This window comes from Hyperolius riggenbachi, chromosome 11 (genome assembly GCF_040937935.1).
Source record: "Hyperolius riggenbachi isolate aHypRig1 chromosome 11, aHypRig1.pri, whole genome shotgun sequence".
Lineage (NCBI taxonomy): Eukaryota > Metazoa > Chordata > Amphibia > Anura > Hyperoliidae > Hyperolius > Hyperolius riggenbachi.
In genome coordinates, this window is record NC_090656.1 from 41401723 (window position 1) to 41419670 (window position 17948).

A 17948-nucleotide genomic window follows, 5' to 3' on the forward strand; every position below is an offset into this window, starting at 1 on the left:
CCGACGCCTGGGCGAGCCACTGATGAGTCATCATTGACGAAACCGGTAGGGCGTGGCCTCAGGCGCGACGGCAGTGGAGACGCAAATGTGGAAGAGTGGATGAGGACGTCTATGTATGATATGCGCATATCTTTTTTACAATTGTGAGTGCAACCTTATGTTTTTACCTTTTTACAATAAACGGTATTATGCTATGGAACCTCTCTTTTGAGTCTTTAAGGAGACAGTTGGCCTGATGAAAATCCATTGATGCATGATATCTCAAACGCAGTTGCTGGTCTGTTGTCGGTCAGCCAATCAATCTGGTGAGCGTTATATGTATCAGCGATGTGGGGTGCATGCTGATAGCACACACACGGAGGGTTCTCTGGTTTTGCAGACTTCACTGGTGGAGGGAGTTGTATGGATAGCCGTTTTTAAAGCAGGATTACGCTATGTCCTTTCCCTTGTTTGTTTGAGACGTATACAGGGGGAAGCTGCCGAGGAAAACTGCTGTGTGAATATTAATGAAGCGTGGTTGCTGATGTTTACATATGTCAGCCTCTGGACATCGGTGAGAGTATATTATTGTACATTGGCCCTGCTCTATGCAAATGGGATGTGGAATGAAGCACTGATACAACTGAACTGATATATTTAAATCCTGGATCGTGCAGAAGCAATTTGTATATTAGAGTCCAGCATTAGAGGACATTGATAAGATAGGACTTTTACTATCTATGTTATTAGGTGGGGACGTTTCATAAAAGCCTTACCTGTCATATTACATATACTGTACATCTGTGCCACATAGTGGGAGCGATGTACGCACACAAAAAGGCCAGTCTACTTTCCATTGCAAAGCAGAAGCAGTGGATAGGGTGGAAATGGGATACTGGATGTAAATGAAAAAGGTTCCAGCATTGACGATCACTCAGCCTACAATGCCAGCTGGGTGCAAGTGAGGTGAGAGCGAGTACTGAGACTGAGGGGCATTCGGGATGCTAAGGGGGGTATTTTAGAAGAATGTACTTAAAGCGGGATTGTCACCATAAAAATCAAATTTCAACAGCAACTGGTCTGAGTGTATTAAGTGATAAAGATGCTAATCCTGCATTCAAAACTTGTTTGGAGTTATCACATACTTTAGGAGCACTGGCCCTTTAATAGTCAGTGCCAAACAGTTGAATGCTGGGAGTTCTTTTTATCTAGAATATATTTCTCCTCTTCCATGTATTTCCCTGCCTAGCTGCTTATCAGAAACAGCCTCTGATCACTTGTGTTTACAAGCAAGGCTGAGGTGACTCAGTGATTGGAGGAGTAAATAAAAAAAAGACAGTGCAGTTCCTAGTATAGACCTCAGTGGGAGTGTCTGAAGACCGTGGGAGAAGGGCAGCTAATGAATACACAATGAGCAAGAGAAGGGGGAGGGGGGACAAGCGTCAGCATTAGCTTGGCAAAATGGCTACTGCCTAGAATAGGAATTTCTGCTTTTCTTTTATAAAATTCACAGGAATCATTACGTGGATAGCACAATACATCTGTTATATAAGTGGAAGTGTTATGTAAGTATATATGTGTTTTTTTTATTTCTAGGTTAGCATGGGTGTCGATTGTTCTTTAATAAGTACAGTTATCCTTTAACTCAATGTACTGTAATTTATCAATTTTAAAACAATACTCTTAAAACTTTACATTAAGAGAGCATATGAAAATGTTAAAGTAACCCATTTGATTCAATGCACAGAATCAATGTGCAGAACTTTCTTTCTCTTCTAATACAATTATCACATTTGATGGAAAACCATTGCTATTAATTGATCATCCTTAAAGTGAAACCAAGGTGAGTTTTATATGGAGGCTGCCATATTTATTTCCTTTTAAGCAATATCAGTTGCCTGGCTATCCTGCCGATCCTCTGCCTCTCACACTTGAATTAAAGTGGCAAATGGATCCATGAAAACGGATCTGATCATCGGTAGATCGGATCAGTTTTCACTCCGTTGCCGTTCCGTTTCCACACGTCTTCACCCCCAAAGTGAATTTTTTATAATTACAAAGGTACGTTTCTTCCTTTGTGTGAAAAAACATTCCGTTTTCTCATTGCTCCCATGCAGCGCTTCATCTTCATCTTCTATTTCCGGTCTGCTGGGCTCAGCGGTCCAGAAAAATTGTTGCAGCAGGAAACCTGCATTCTGTTCAGCGGATCGTGCGGAATGCATCCATTTGAACGGACGGATGTGAACAAATCCAAAGGTTAATATTGGATCCTTCCACATCCATTAGGATCCGTTCTGATCCGCAAACAGACCGTTTTTTAATGTCAGTGTAAACCAGGCTTAAAGAGAAACTCCGACCAAGAATTGAACTTTATCCCAATCAGTAGCTGATACCCACTTTTACATGAGAAAAATAATGATTTTCACAAACAGACCATCAGGGGGCGCTGTATGACTGATTTTGTGCTGAAACCCCTCCCACAAGAGGCTCTGGTACCGTACGGTACTCTGGGCAAACTGTCACAATGTAACAATGTTCAGACAGGAAATAGCTGTCTGTTAAAGCCAGACCAGCTAGAAACAGCTCCATAATCTGCCCACAGTAACAATGTCTCCATGTAATACAAGTCAGAATGTGAATCTGGGAGAGGAAAGATTTTACAATGAGCAAACACTGACTAAATCATGTATACATAATTATTGTAAAAATGAAGCACTTTTTTTATTACATTATTTTCACTGGAGTTCCTCTTTAATACTTTCACCAATAGACCCTGAACAAGCATATGCAAATATGGTGTTTCTGACATTATTGTCAGATCTGACAAGATTACCTGCGTGCTTGTTTCTGGTGTTATTCAGACACTACTGCTGCCTAATAGATCAGCAGATAGATCATATCACTCTCACATCGGGTTCACTTTAATAGAGGTCGTCTTATCATATTCATTGCTTCATTAGACAGACCCAGCAGTAACACATATGGCTAGGGTTATCCACTGTATAAGCTAACAATTATGGCACGCTACAGCAACAAACTGCCATAGTGTGTCAGAGTTTTGAGCGACGGCATTGGATAAAATGGTAGGGACTACTTGGTAATTTAACAGCTGCCATAAGGGGCCTATTTTTATAGCAATATTTAAAATAGTAGGCACTTTACATTTTAATGCCAAATGATGCTAGCATCTTATTGATAAAGATACAATCACATATCAATGACATATAAAATGACATCAATCAAAAACACTTCAGCACTTCTTCTTAAATTCTTCACCATCACCAATAGAATTAAAAATACGCTTACCAGAAAACAGACTTTAATAACAGGGTCTAAGTATGGCTTAGATTTATTATTCATATAAAACATATGCTCACATATGGGCCCTTTTTACAGGGACCCAAATATGTTCGGTTCCTGTAAAAAGGGCCCATATGTGAGCATATGTTTTTTAACTGTTTGCTTTATATGAAGAATAAATCTACTTTTGGAAGATGGATACGCTTAGATGTTTGTTTTTATCCCCTTTTAACTGCATATCCCTAGTGAGTCCACTTAATGTTTGTGGCGGCGGATACAGTGTGATTTGAGGGAGACCAAGTAGGAGAGAGACCAGCTACAGGCCCATACAGGTCCTTCTCAAAAAAATGTGCATATTGTGATAAAGTTCATTATTTTCTGTAATGTACTGATAAACATTAGACTTTCATATATTTTAGATTCATTACACACAACTGAAGTAGTTCAAGCCTTTTATTGTTTTAATATTGATGATTTTGGCATACAGCTCATGAAAACCAAAAATTCCTATCTCAAAAAATTAGCATATCATGAAAAGGTTCTCTAAACGAGCTATTAACCTAATCATCTGAATCAACTATTTAACTCTAAACACCTGCAAAAGATTCCTGAGGCTTTTAAAAACTCCCAGCCTGGTTCATTACTCAAAACCGCAATCATGGGTAAGACTGCCGACCTGACTGCTGTGCAGAAGGCCATCACTGACACCCTCAAGCAAGAGTGTAACACACAGAAAGAAATTTCTGAAAGAATAAGGTGTTCCCAGAGTGCTGTATCAAGGCACCTCAGTGGAAAGTCTGTGGGAAGGAAAAAGTGTGGCAGAAAACGCTGCACAATGAGAAGAGGTGACCGGACCCTGAGGAAGATTGTGCAGAAGGAACGATTCCAGACCTTGGGGGACCTGCAGAAGCAGTGGACTGAGTCTGGAGTAGAAACATCCAGAGCCACTGTGTACAGACGTGTGCAGGAAATGGGCTACAGGTGCCACATTCCCCAGCATAAGCCACTTTTGAACCAGAAACAGCGGCAGAAGCGCCTGACCTGGGCTACAGAGAAGCATCACTGGACTGTTGCTTATTGGTGCAAAGCCCTTTAATCGGATGAAAGCAACTTTTGCATGTCATTCGGAAATCAAGGTGCCAGAGTCTGGAGGAAGACTGGGAAGAGGGAAATGCCAAAATGCCTGAAGTCCAGTGTCAAGTACCCACAGTCAGTGATGGTCTTGGGTGCCATGTCAGCTGCTGGTGTTGGTCCACTGTGTTTTATCAAGGGCAGGGTCAATGCAGCTAGCTATCAGGAGATTTTGGAGCACTTCATGCTTCCATCTGCTGAAAAGCTTTATGATGCTTTTTAGATGAAGATTTCATTTTTCAGCACGACCTGGCACCTGCTCACAGTGCCAAAACCACTGGTAAATGGTTTACTGACCATGGTATTACTGTGCTCAATTGGCCTGCCAACTCTCCTGACCTGAACCCCATAGGGAATTTGTGGGATATTGTGAAGAGAAAGTTGAGAGACGCAAGACCCAACACTCTGGATGAGCTTAAGGCCGCTATAGAAGCATCCTGGGCCTCCATAACACCTGAGCAGTGCCACAGGCTGATTGCCTCCATGCCACGCCGCATTGAAGCAGTCATTTCTGCAAAAGGATTCCCGACCAAGTATTGAGTGCATAACTGAGCTGTATGCCAAAATCAGCAATATTAAAACAATAAAAGGCTTGAACTACTTCAGTTGTGTGTATTGAATCTAAAATATATGAAAGTCTAATGTTCATCAGTACATTACAGAAAATAATGAACTTTATCACAATATGCTAATTTTTTTAGGAGGACCTGTATTAGCCATACATAGGCCCTGTAATTAAGGTCTATGTTTTCTGGTAAGCGTATTTTTGATTCTATTGGTGATGGTGAAGGAGCAGCGCTGAAGTGTTTTTGATTGACGTTAACAGAAGGATTGCTGGAATACTGGACTTTAGCAGCTGTTTTTTTTTTCTTGAGTTTTGGACTTGCTATTGAGTAGAACATTGATTAGAGCACTGATATATTTTAGATTATATACAATGACATGCCTTTGTAAAAGAGTCTTGCTACTTTTTAGGTGGCAAATTGTATTCAAGTCTAAAGGCCTACCTTTTGTCAAACCACAGCCACCAATCATAGCAGTGGGGTATTCACACGTGAGGTTTCCATTACCATGTGACCCAGACCAGCCAACTGTGGGAAAGCGCCTGGCACAGGAATATGGCAAAGGCTCTCTCACTTTTACTAAGCCACTGACTTTATATATAGGTCAGTATTTCGTTTTCACAGTCCACCGAGATGAGCTGTAAGGGTCCTTTCACACAATAGACATTGAGTTGCAATACGATAAAGGAGAGGAGAGGGAGACAATCGGCACTGCTTCTATTGCTATTTAATCTAACTTTATTAGATTGTTTACATGTGTTCCACCACACTGGATTAAATAGCAATAGACTCAGTGCCGATTGTCTCCCTCTCCTCTCCTTTATCATATTGCAACTTCTAATTAACCAGAGCACGCTATCAATACCAGAAGTGTGGATGAAGAGGTGTGTGTTATATGCTATATCCTTTCAAAATTCAGCGCAAATACTGTAGTGCCGACGCTTTTCTTCTTCTATCATAGACATTGAGTTGCGATACGATCGCAATGTAGTGGTGGTGAAAAGTCACATAGCACGTTAGAAGTGCGATATGCTGCACACAGTGAAGGATACAGGACATTGAAAGGATGCTTTACTTCACACCGCACAATGGGCTCAATTCACAAAGCCGGGATAAATGCTATCACGGGCGTGATAAGCTTAGCGGGCGGGTTAGCGGGCCTAAAAGTAAGGTTAGCGCGCACTAACTTTCCCCGGTCATGCGCTAACCCATATGTTAGCGCGTGAACGGGAAAGTTAATGCGCACAAACCTTACTATTACATGCGCAAACCTGTACGCGCGCTAACTCGCCCGCTAAGCTTATCACGCCCGTGATAGCATTTATCATGGCTTTGTGAATTGAGCCCCAGATGTGAAAGTACCATAGAAATAGAATTAGCATAATAAGTTTTATGACTGTTGTATTGCCAACATAGATTAGTTACTGCTTAATTGTCCAGATAGTTTTAGGGCTGTGTATTATATATTTCTGTTTGCTATACAGTATGTAACTTATAAATTATACATTTTACCTAAAAAAAAAAAAAAAAAAAAAAAAAAAAAAAGGTGGTCATACACTGGTCGATTTGCCATCAGAACGACCAACAGAGATAGATCCCTCTCTAATCGAATCTGATCAGAGAAGGATCGTATGGCTGCCTTTACTGCAAACTGATTGTAAATCGATTTCAGCATGAAATCGATTCACCATCTGTGAAGCTGCCGCCCCCCCCCCCCACCTGATCCGGCCGGCGCGAGTCCCCCGGTCTCCGCTGTCTTCTTCTCCGCGCTCGGCTCCAGCTTCACTTCCATCCTGTCCGGAGAAAGTTTAAACTTCCTGCCGGGACAGGAAGAAGTGAAGCCTGTCGGACTCGGAGCCCAGCGGAGAAGGAGCAGCGGGGACACGCGCTGGCGGAACAGGTAATGTATTGCCACTGTATTGCGTCGGTTGTGGGACATTCGAACGTCGCTATCGACGCACTCCCGACCCGTTGGCGATCGAGCGAAATCTTTGGCACAGACAGGGACGGGAATGATCGATTTCGGTCGGAAATCGATCGTTCGGTCAACGTTTGCGCAACAATTTCACAGTGATCGAATCTGCTGTATATTGGCGGGAAAATCGTTAGGTGTATGGACCCCTGAAGATGAATTGGGAGAGATAATACCTGATCGTACCGCCTCTGCTGTCTGAGGTCTGGTGGCGGTCGCTGGATTTGGCACAGGAACTGGAGACTCTGCTACAGGACTCATCCTGCTTTCTGCATGAAATAAAGAGACATTTTATTTGTTGTATCTAGATGTTACTAAGAACAAACTGAAGATGGCTAAACAGATATCCACAAACATTACATGGCACATAGAAGTTATGTGACAATGGCCTCAATTCACTAAGCTTATCTCCTGTCTTTAATAACTCTTGTAGAGTTGTTACCATGGTGATAAGGCATTTAGGCCTCAATTCACTAAGCTTATCTCCTGTCTTTAATAACGTTTCTAGAGTTATCATCATGGTGATAAGGCATGTCGTATTCAGGAAACATTTTACCTTAGGCAAACCTAAAGTTAACTCTTCTGGCTTTAAGTTAACTCTTCAATCCTTAAAATAACTCCAGAATTCTAATGTTAAAGACAGGCTGTAAATTAACTGCGTGTAAAAATAACTACAGAGGAGGTAATTTAAGGAATGAAGAGATAAGATAACTCACTCACTGTGTGGTGGCAAGTTTTCTCTTGCCTTATTATCTCCAGCCTTAATTCGCTAAGATCATGCTGGAGATTAGGCAAGAGAAAACTTACTTCCACACAGTGGACCTCTGTAGTTAAAGTGGACCTAAATTAAAAATACAAGATTTCAGAAATAAAAACTATTTTCTAAATTATAATAATAATTAGCAGCCTTTTTTTCAGCTGCATGATGACAAATATAAAATATTTTACATTTATTGGAGGAACCCCTCCCTTCCTTACATATTGCCGGGATTGGTGGAGGAGATAAAAAACAAAACACAGGCTGCTACTGATGATGTCACAGGGGAGGTGATCTCAGCTGGTGTGATATTTCACATAGACAATGCCCCTGTGAGGGAGGGTAGCTGATGACAAACACACCCATGATCTAAAACCTCCTACTAATCTCAGAAGTAATGGCTGCCACCTGTATAACTCTAGTTATGAAAAGAGAAGGGTTAAAAGCATGCACTGAAATACTCATAGGCTTAAAGGAGTGTTTATTTATCTTTGTATGTGTCAGAGTGTTGCAACTAAATATTTTGAATAAAAAAAAGGTTTGGTTTGGGTCCGCTTTAAGTTACCTCCTCTGTAGTTATTTTCAGAATTCTGGAGTTATTTTAAGGATTGAAGAGTTAACTTTAGAGATCTCACCTTAAAGAGACTCCGTAACAAAAATTGCATCCTGTTTTTTATCATCCTACAAGTTCCAAAAGCTATTCCAATGTGTTCTGGCTTACTGCAGCACTTTCTGCTATCACAGTCTCTGTAATAAATCAATGTATCTTTCCCTTGTCAGACTTGTCAGCCTGTGTCTGGAAGGCTGCCAAGTTCTTCAGTGTTGTGGTTCTGCTATGAATTCCCCCTTCCAGGCCCCTCTATGCACACTGCCTGTGTATTATTTAGATTAGAGCAGCTTCTCTCTTCTCTCTTATCTTTTACAAGCTGGATAAATCGTCCTCTGAGCTGGCTGTGCTTTCACATACTGAAGAATTACAGACAAGGGCAAAGCTGTCTGCAGGAAGAAAAGAGCAGCCTGAAACTTCAGTGCATGAGAGATGCAGGGGGGAAGAAACACAGAAATGATCTCTTGAGATTCAAAAGGAAGGGTGTATACAGCCTGCTTGTGTATGGATGTATTTTCTATGTGTGGACATACTGTACATCAACCTACTTCCTGTTTTGGTGGCCATTTTGTTTGTTTATAAACAAACTTTTTAAAACTGTTTTTAACCACTTTTAATGCGGCGAGGAGCGGCGAAATTGTGACAGAGGGTAATAGGAGATGTCCCCTAATGCACTGGTATGTTTACTTTTGTGCGATTTTAACAATACAGATTCTCTTTAACTTAAAGACAGAATAGTTAAGTTAAGGTTTGACTGAGGTAAAATGTTTCCTGAATACTACATTCCTTATCACCATTGTGAGAACTCTAGAAACGTTATTAAAGACAGGAGATAAGCTTAGTGAATTGAGGCGAATGCCTGAATACTCCAAGGACTTCAGGTTCACCATGAGCTTGCTGGGCAATCTGTAACTCTTATACAAAATAGATGTTGCGCTCCTCCAGATCAACTTAGCAAATAATTCTATAATTAGTCCTCTGCCGGTTCGCATACACATTAGATTACCACATATTATTTCAGAAAGGTGTATGCGCTCAATACGGTTCCACAGTTTTAACAGTTTAACAGTTCCAATCCAATCAATCTTGCCAGACAGTAACAGTTCCCATCCGCTTGATGACCATCAAGCGGATGGGAACTGTTACTGTCTGGCAAGATTGATTGGATTGGAACTGTTAAACTGTTAAAACTGTGGAACCGTATTGAGCGCATACACCTTTCTGAAATAATCTGTAACTCTTGCTTTTCAAATAATGCTTTGTCAATAATTCCTATACGCGTTAATTGTTTAAGGTATTAAAAAACTGACTGAAGATGCATTGACCTCGATTCACTAAGATCATGCTGGAGATAATAAGGCAAGAGTAAACTTGCCACTGCACAGTAAGAGAGTTATTTTATCTCTTCACTCCTGTGTAGTTAAGTCACACACAGTTAATTAACAGCCTGTATTTAACTTTAGAATTCTGGAGTTATTTTAAGGATTGAACAGTTAACTTAAAGGGATACTGTAGGGGGGTCAGGGGAAAATGAGTTGAACTTACCCGGGGCTTCTAACGGTCCCCCGCAGACATCCTGTGTTGGCGCAGCCACTCACCGATGCTCCGGCCCCGCCTCCGGTTCACTTCTGGAATTTCAGACTTTAAAGTCTGAAAACTACTGCGCCTGCGTTGCCGTGCCCTCGATCCCGCTGATGTCATCAGCGGGATCGAGGGCAGTTCAGCTCATTTTCCCCCGACCCCCCCTACAGTATCCCTTTTAAGACAGAAGAGTTAACTTTAGGTTTGCCCGAGGTAAAATGTTTCCTGAATGCTACATGCCTCATCACCATGGTGATAACTCTAGAAACGTTATTAAAGACAGGAAAAAAGCTTAGTGAATTAAGGCCATTGACTTATTGTATTTGGAAGGTCCAGAGGTTCAGAACCTGAAGCAGGGATGGCCGATGGGATGCAAAGGTTTTACAAATTCATACAGCTTGAAAAACGGACCACCGGAATTCAGCTGCTGTGTACATTTGCATCAACACAGAATTATTGGCATCTTATGGACCTTATTCAGAAGAGTCTTTATCTTAAAGGAGTTCACTGTCACCGCCACTGTGCTTTTAGGTCTGCAGGAAGTACCCACTTCACAGACGTGTCCTGCCACTATGGGGCACTATAACTGTGGGCAAGGCAAGAGGATAGTGGACCTGTCAACCAAAGGCTACTCCTCTCACCATCCCAAACTGCCATCCCAAACTGCCCCGTACCAGAATATAGAATTACACAATGTCATAGTCCAGTCAATGTATTCTTAGTATCGTTTGTGTATATTGTACTGCGGACTGGTCATATTCCTATGTCCTAGCAGACATTCTCTGCAGCCCTCACTGTCCTCTGAATTTTAGACACAGTCCTGTCACATTTATTGTGGCATGGTCTAAAAATTACAACATTTTGGTGCTGCTAGCTGAAACAGGCTCTACATACAAGAACACAGTTGACAGAAACAAGGTTAATTGTACTGTTCAATTAAAAAAAAAAAAGTATTTCCATAAAATTTGAGTTTGAAGTAGTTGTACACTTAATAAGCCACTTTCCCATATACCACAATGGCACAGAAGAATAGATGGATGATAAGAGCTGAGATGGGTGGAGTCTGCGGCCATTGTTGCTATGATTAGTGCTCCACGTATAGGGTGGGGGGCCGACCATCTACTACCGTCCAATGTGCTGCTAAAGAAAGATTACCTCTTCCTGTAGAATGGTCTGATTGTGCATGATAACTGTCAGCATCAGGAGAGGTGGTCCCATTGCCATCAACCTCATCACTCCCCGGTAAGGAGGGCGGTCTCTAAAGGAGCAAAGAAAGCAATCAGTTACTTCTTATTAGATATTATAAACCTTAAAGAGGAACTCCAGTGCAAACAATGTAATAAAAAAGTGCTTAATTTTTACAATAATTATGTATAAATGATTTAGTCAGTGTTTGCCCATTGTAAAATATTTTTAATCCCCGATTTACATTCTGGCATTTATTACATGGTGAAATTTTTACTGTTGGCAGGTGATGTAGCTGCTGCATTTATTTTTGGCAGTTGGAAAAATCTGTAAACAGCATTTTCCCACAATGCAACAGGGTTCACAGACAGGAAACTGCCATGAGTACCATGGTCCTCAGAGTTTCTTGTGGGAGGGGTTTCACCACAATATCAGTCATACAGCGACCCTTGATGGTCTGTTGGTTTGTGAAAAGGAATAGATTTCTCATGTAAAAGGGGGTATCAGCTACTGATTGGGATAAAGTTCAATTCTTGGTCGGAGTTTCTCTTGAATGCTGGGCATATACAGACCGTTTTTGCGCTGGTATCGAACTCGTCCACGCTCGTCCATTGCCGCTTGTCCCCGCTGGAGCGGCTAATGAGCCGTTCGTTTCTTGTCATTGTTCTCCCCACCGGTATCGAGCCGGCGGGGTGTGGGACACTTCGGATATTATCAATCGATTGATAAGCCTCCCTCCTGTCCGTGTATGCCCAGCATAAGGCACCATGAATTATTCGATTTGTGGTAGATTAAGTAAATTATTGATATTGTCCAAATATCAGATGTTTACTTGTTCTACCACTATGCACCACTCAGCACTGCTAGAAGATAGAAACTATTCTTGCAGAAATCTTATCGAATATCAATGTCTCTGCTGCAGCTGCCAGCTTTGTACTACCAGATGCAATACAAAGCCATGAAGACCTTCAATCGCCTAGTGCTGCTGTGGTTCTCGCCAGATCAAACACAAAGAACATCTAAAGTGAGAGGGAAATGGAGGCTGCCATATTTATTTCCTTTTCAACAATACCAGTTACCTGATGTCTAGCTGATCTTTAATGCATTGCAATGCATTTAATGCATCATGTCTGAAAAACACATTTAAAACAAGCATGTGTCAAATCCAGTCAGACTTCAGCCAACCATCTGATCTGCATGCTTGTTTAGGGTCTATGGCTAAAGTACTAGAGGCAGATGATCAGCAGGACAGCCAGGCAATATGTCATGTTTAAAAGGAAATAAATATGGCAGCCTCCATATCTCGTGTAATAAGTAGTGATAAAGTTTTTGGCCAATGGATGGAAGGGGGAACTAAAATGTGAAAACTGTTCAGATGCATAAGGTAAAAAAAACAAAAAAAAAACACCGTAGGCTGAAGAGGTTAAAGCTGCCAGTTCCATAGAGTAGGGCCTGCATGGGAAAAGGCCCGTGCACAAAATGTTTTTAAGTGGATCCTGGGAATAAACTGCTTGCCTTATTTCAAAAGCGGAGGGTGCGTGGAGGGGCCCATCGTTCCAATATACGTTATGTACAGTACTTGGGTCCCATGTGGTTTAGAGCCTTGGATGTCAGCATGCAGATCTTAAAATGAATTCAGTAAAGTGTTTGCAGTACTGGGGATGTGGGCGGGGCGGGGGGGGGGGTGAGGAATCTGTCTGCTTCATTTATTTTTTAGTCCCCTATACTTTCCCAGAAGTTTTGGGTCACCCCAAGCTACTTAGGTACCCTGTTGTACTGGTCCAAGCCCTATCCCATAGAGCCATATCAATCCCTGCCAAAAGTCCAAAACAGGCTGTCTGCACGTTGGGTTGATGTGGCTCTGTAACATTAATTAACTATAGGCTTGCTATGAACCAGCAGTTCTGGATGTATGCCTGAGGGCTGGTTCAGACGGACGTCTGCGTGGCGCCGCGTTTGGGGGCGTTGCGGCGGCTGCGCGGTCAGGCTTTCAGTAGCGCGCGCAAAAGCTTGGTTTACCGCGACGTTCCGAACGCTTGCGGTAAACGGTCCGCAAGCGTCCGTCTGAACCAGCCCTGACTTCGGGAGCATAAACGGATAATCTGCATATTCAGCAGAGGTGCATTGTGGGTAACCAGTTACACACTTAAAGGGAAGGTCCAAGCAAAATAAAAAAGATGAGTTTCACTTACCTGGGGCTTCTGCCAGCCCCATGCAGCCATCCTGTGCCCTCGTAGTCACTCACTGCTGCTCCAGTCCCCCGCTGGCAGCTTGCCGACCTCGGAGGTCGGCGGGCCGCATTGCGTACATTTTTACGCATACTCGCCGGTGCAGGAACATTAACACATACATTTTTACGCGTTACCGGTTCAATGCGTAAAAATGTACCCATTGAACCAGTAACGCGTAAAATGTACGTGTTAATGTTCCTGCACTAGCGGGAATGCGTAAAAATTCACGCAATGTGGCCCGCCGACCTCCGAGGTCGGCAAGCTGCCAGCGGGGGACTGGAGCAGCAGTGAGTGACTACGAGGGGACAGGATGGCTGCATGGGCTGGTAGAAGCCCCAGGTAAGTGAAACTCATTTTTTTATTTTGCTCAGGCCTTCCCTTTAAAGGGGTTCTGTATAGGGGTTAAAAAACGAAAAACGGCACTTACCTTGGGCTTTTATCAGCCCCCTGCAGCTGTCATGTCCCACGCCGTCCTCCTATGATCCTCCGTTCCCCGCCACCCACCATGCGTCTAACTAGACTGCGGCTGCGCGGCCATGGCCGCACAAGTGCTCGCTCTACAGGCCCAGTACAAGAAAACTTCATACTGCGCATGCGCAGTAAGCTCCCAGTGCCGCACGCGGGAGCGAGCACAATTTGTCTAGTTAGAAGAATATTAGACCGGGTCCAGCGGCGGGGAACCGAGGATCGTAGGAGGACGGAGCGGGACATGACAGCTGCAGGGGGAAAGCAGAAGCCCCAGGTAAGGTGTCGTTTTTTTGTTTTTTTTTAACCCCTCCACAGAACCCCTTTAGAGCTGAATTGTCGCATATACTTTCTGTTTTAACCTCCCTGGCATTCTATTAAGATCGCCAGGGGGCAGCGCAGCGCTATTTTTTTAATATTTTTTTTTCAATCATGTAGCTAGCCTAGCGCTAGCTACATGATGCCCCTTCCCTTCCGCATCCCTCCGATCGCCGCCAGCGCTGTTAGCCATAAGGAAATCCCGTTCTGAATGGGATTTCCTTTAGGGTTTCCCCTGTCGCCATGGCGACGATCGTGATGTCATCGACGTCGTGACGTCATCCGGAGTCCCGATCCACCCCTCAGCGCTGCCTGGCACTGATTGGCCAGGCTGCGCAGGGGTCTCGGGAGGGGGGGGGAGGCCCTTACGCGGCGGGTAGCGGCGCATCGGCGGCGATCGTCTACAACACGCAGCAAGCAAAGTGCTTGCTGCGCGTTTTAAAAAAAGAAAAATATGAAAATCGGCCCAGCGGGGCCTGAGCGGCGCCCTCCGGCGGTAATGAACGTAATAGCTTTTCGGTCTCTTTTAGTCCCCTATACGTTCCTAGTGGTTTTGGGTCAGCCCGAGCTGCTTAGGTACTTTGCATTCTGTAATAGTTGTAAGAGGCGCAGAACTTTATCCCAGGATCCTAGGAATAGGCCATTGCAGCAGTCCAGGTCGGGAGGATACAAAAGCATAAAATATAGTAAGTAGATCTTTAGCTAGGATAAAGTGTTTAATTCTAACTTTACTTTTCAGATGGAAGAATGATGAAGACAGCTGATACCTGCTGTGTAGTGTTAGCTTTCCATACAGGATCACCTCCAGCATATTTATACTGCACGGCATCTCCCCCAGCTGCTAGTTTGAAGTGGAGAGACTTTTGGACTTTATCCATCATGTGTGGACCACCTACCACCAACACCTCTGTTTTGTCAGAGTTCAGCCTCAGCCTCTGTTTTATCAGAGTTCAGCTGGTGTTCATCCCTGAAATTTGCCATGGCACGGGTTTGCCAGTGAGGAACTCCCATCCCCTAATGTGCAGGCTGACTGCTGACCTGAAGTCAGCTGGCCGGTAGGGATAGAGTGCAGTGCGCTGATCGCGTTCCCCAAACCCGCGTTCCTATCAGGACATGCAGGCTCATGAATGCCACTTAACTGTATGGATCTCAGGGATGCCTAATATTATGCCTACCTAATGCTCAGGATGCAGCTATACAGAGAACTTAAAGAATTCAGTATGGCTCACACTCTATAGTCACCGTGCAGCGCAGAATTCTATATAAAAGCATCATTTTGGGTAGAATAATTTTGGTGAAAAATGGGAAAGATTTTCAGAGCAAAAAGAAAATATACACACAGATTCCTGGTATCTCCAGTCACAGAAAGGATACTGCACATGTTTCAATATGACCATGGAGAAAGTCCAGTAGCCAATCATTACATATTATACATCAATTATCTGAAAAGTGTTGCAGACATCTCCCAGCCTACTCTCGGACACCAAAATACAGCTTACATAATTTGCAAAACAAAAAACAAAAATCCGGTCAGAAAACCCCCTCCCTTTCTACAGATGCAATTTGTTCACATGCACCCCTGGAGCAGAGGAATGAGCCTAAAGGTGTATACACACATGCGACTATTGTCGTTTGTAACGATCGTTCCCCGATCTTTACCAACGACGATCGTTACAAAAAACGAACCAACGACTATTAAGGCAAACGACGAACGAGCCAAATCGCTACAAAAGAAAGTTCTGTCTCGGCGGATTTTAACCAACGACGATCGTTTGCAAAAGTAGTACATCGTTGGAAGCGGTCGTTCGTACTAGGCTTGACATGCGCATTTCACTATTTCTCCCTGAAACTTCTCATTTTTATGCGCATGCGCAATAGTTGCTTTACGTGATGTAACGTTCGTTCTAACGATCAGATCGTTACACACCTTTTAAAACTAACTTCACTTAGGTCGTTCTTTCATCAATTAAAAGTTCGTTCGTCGTTCTCAACGAACGATCGTTGTCGCATGTGTGTACGTAGCATAAGACGGTATTACCTCCCCTGACCCACCACAGCACACACATACAGGGGGACTTAATGAGCAGAACACAAGGTTGGAATGCATATTCAAGGACACTCCCAGAAAATTAGATCAAAAGAAGTCTTAAAAACACACAGACCCCCCAGATCAACATTTTGGGGTCTGCAAAAAAAAAAAAAAAAAAAAAAGGTAGGTGGCCATCGTTAATTTCTGCTGATAAAAATATGTATTATTTAACTTGTTACTAATTTTCCAGTTTCCTGGCAGTCCTGCTGATTTGGCAGAAGTAGTGTCTGAACCCCAGAAACAAGCATACAGCTAATCTTGTCAGATTGTTTATTGTCAGTTGATCTTTATTGTCACCTGATTATTTAGGATCTATAGCTAAAAGTACTATGCTGGGAATACACCATGAGGTTTGTTTTTCGGCAGATAGATAATTTCCGGCAGGACCGATCTGATTTTGATCGTTTTCTGATCGATTTTCTCATATAAGTGAATGGAAATCAATCAGAAAAACGATCGAAAAATCGATCCGAAAGTAAATCTGCTCAAAAAAAATAATAATCATGTTTTCCCAGCAATAGAGGCAGTGGATCAGCAGGACTGCCATGCAACTGGTATTGCTTAAAAGGAAATAAATATGGCAGCCTCCATATTACTCTTGCTTCAGTTGTCCTTTAAGTATGTCATCTTTGTCTTCATTTATTTGAGTTACTGTATTTCAACATGAATAAAGTTTATGGCAAGTATACAGTGTGGGGTATAATACTGTATTAGGGCTCTGCCTCTGACACAGGAGACCTGGGTTCAAATCTCAGCTCTTCCTATTCAGTAAGCCAGCACCTATTCAGTAAGGAGTTTCTTGGGCAAGTCTCCCTAACACTGCTACTGCCTACTGAGTGCGCTCTAGTGGCTGCCTCGCAAGCGCTTTGAGTCCGACAGGAGAAAAGCGCTATACAAATACTGCAATTATTATTAGCTAGGCTTATTTTTAGCATTGACTCTTAAACATCCAGAAACTACACTAATGCGGTATCAGCCAATCCCCTTTGGTGCCGAATAACTGAGTTTTTGCTGTACAGTATTACTATTTTTTTATTCCAAAAACAGTAAACCGCGCCACCTGGTGGCATCATTAAGAAGGTAACATTGTGTACTTCTCTAGTTTCAAATGGATTCTTACAAATGTTTCAGTGTGAATGTTAATGATCTCATTAAGCTCCTAGTGACAATTCTGTCAATGAATATATTTACTACACATCTATGAATACACAGCAGTTGAGGCAGTGTAAACTAAAACAAAACCATGCAGCCAAGAAAACAGCAAAACGAGCAAGGTACGTGTAAACTGAATATAATTACAGCTTCAAATGATTAGGGCCTTTTATAGATGCTATTTTTTTTCTTCAGAAATTGAAACTTTCATAAAATGGACTCCCATCACTTCCGCTATCTGATCAAAGCAAAAAAATAAAAAAAAAATAAAAAAATAGGCAGACATTCCCTTTCTATAAATTCTCCTTGAGAATTCATAGAAAAACATATAATCTGTGTGATCTCATGTGAAGTGGTGTCTGATTGGCTGGACGCAAATATAAAAATGTTTTCCATTTCCTGTTTTTTTTAATGGAGGATCATAAATTCTGTGGGCAACGAGCATTTACTTAGCTACGGTAGGCTGTTCCATAGTCCCGTCCCCATCTGTATGAGGGCACCCTGCTTACCCCAAAAGCCCCTAGCATTTGCAACCTTCCCTTAAGAGGAGTTTAGTTTTAGAGAATTTAGCCTTCATAAAAACAGAAGGCATTTGCAATAATTCAGCTTTAAAGAGAA

General features: G+C 42.6%; 1 protein-coding gene across 6 annotated transcripts in view; it reads right to left on the reverse strand.

The window, feature by feature from the left end:
• The window catches only part of CEP89 (centrosomal protein 89), a 363467-nt gene that overhangs the window by 328570 nt on the left and 16949 nt on the right, over positions 1–17948 (reverse strand). For all 6 annotated transcript variants that reach the window (XM_068259610.1, XM_068259609.1, XM_068259608.1 and 3 more), the window contains 2 exons: positions 11046–11148; positions 7122–7214 (listed from right to left, as the gene is read on the reverse strand). In XM_068259610.1, coding sequence (XP_068115711.1) covers positions 7122–7214; positions 11046–11148 — 196 coding nt within the window. The remainder of the gene's footprint in view (positions 1–7121; positions 7215–11045; positions 11149–17948) is intronic.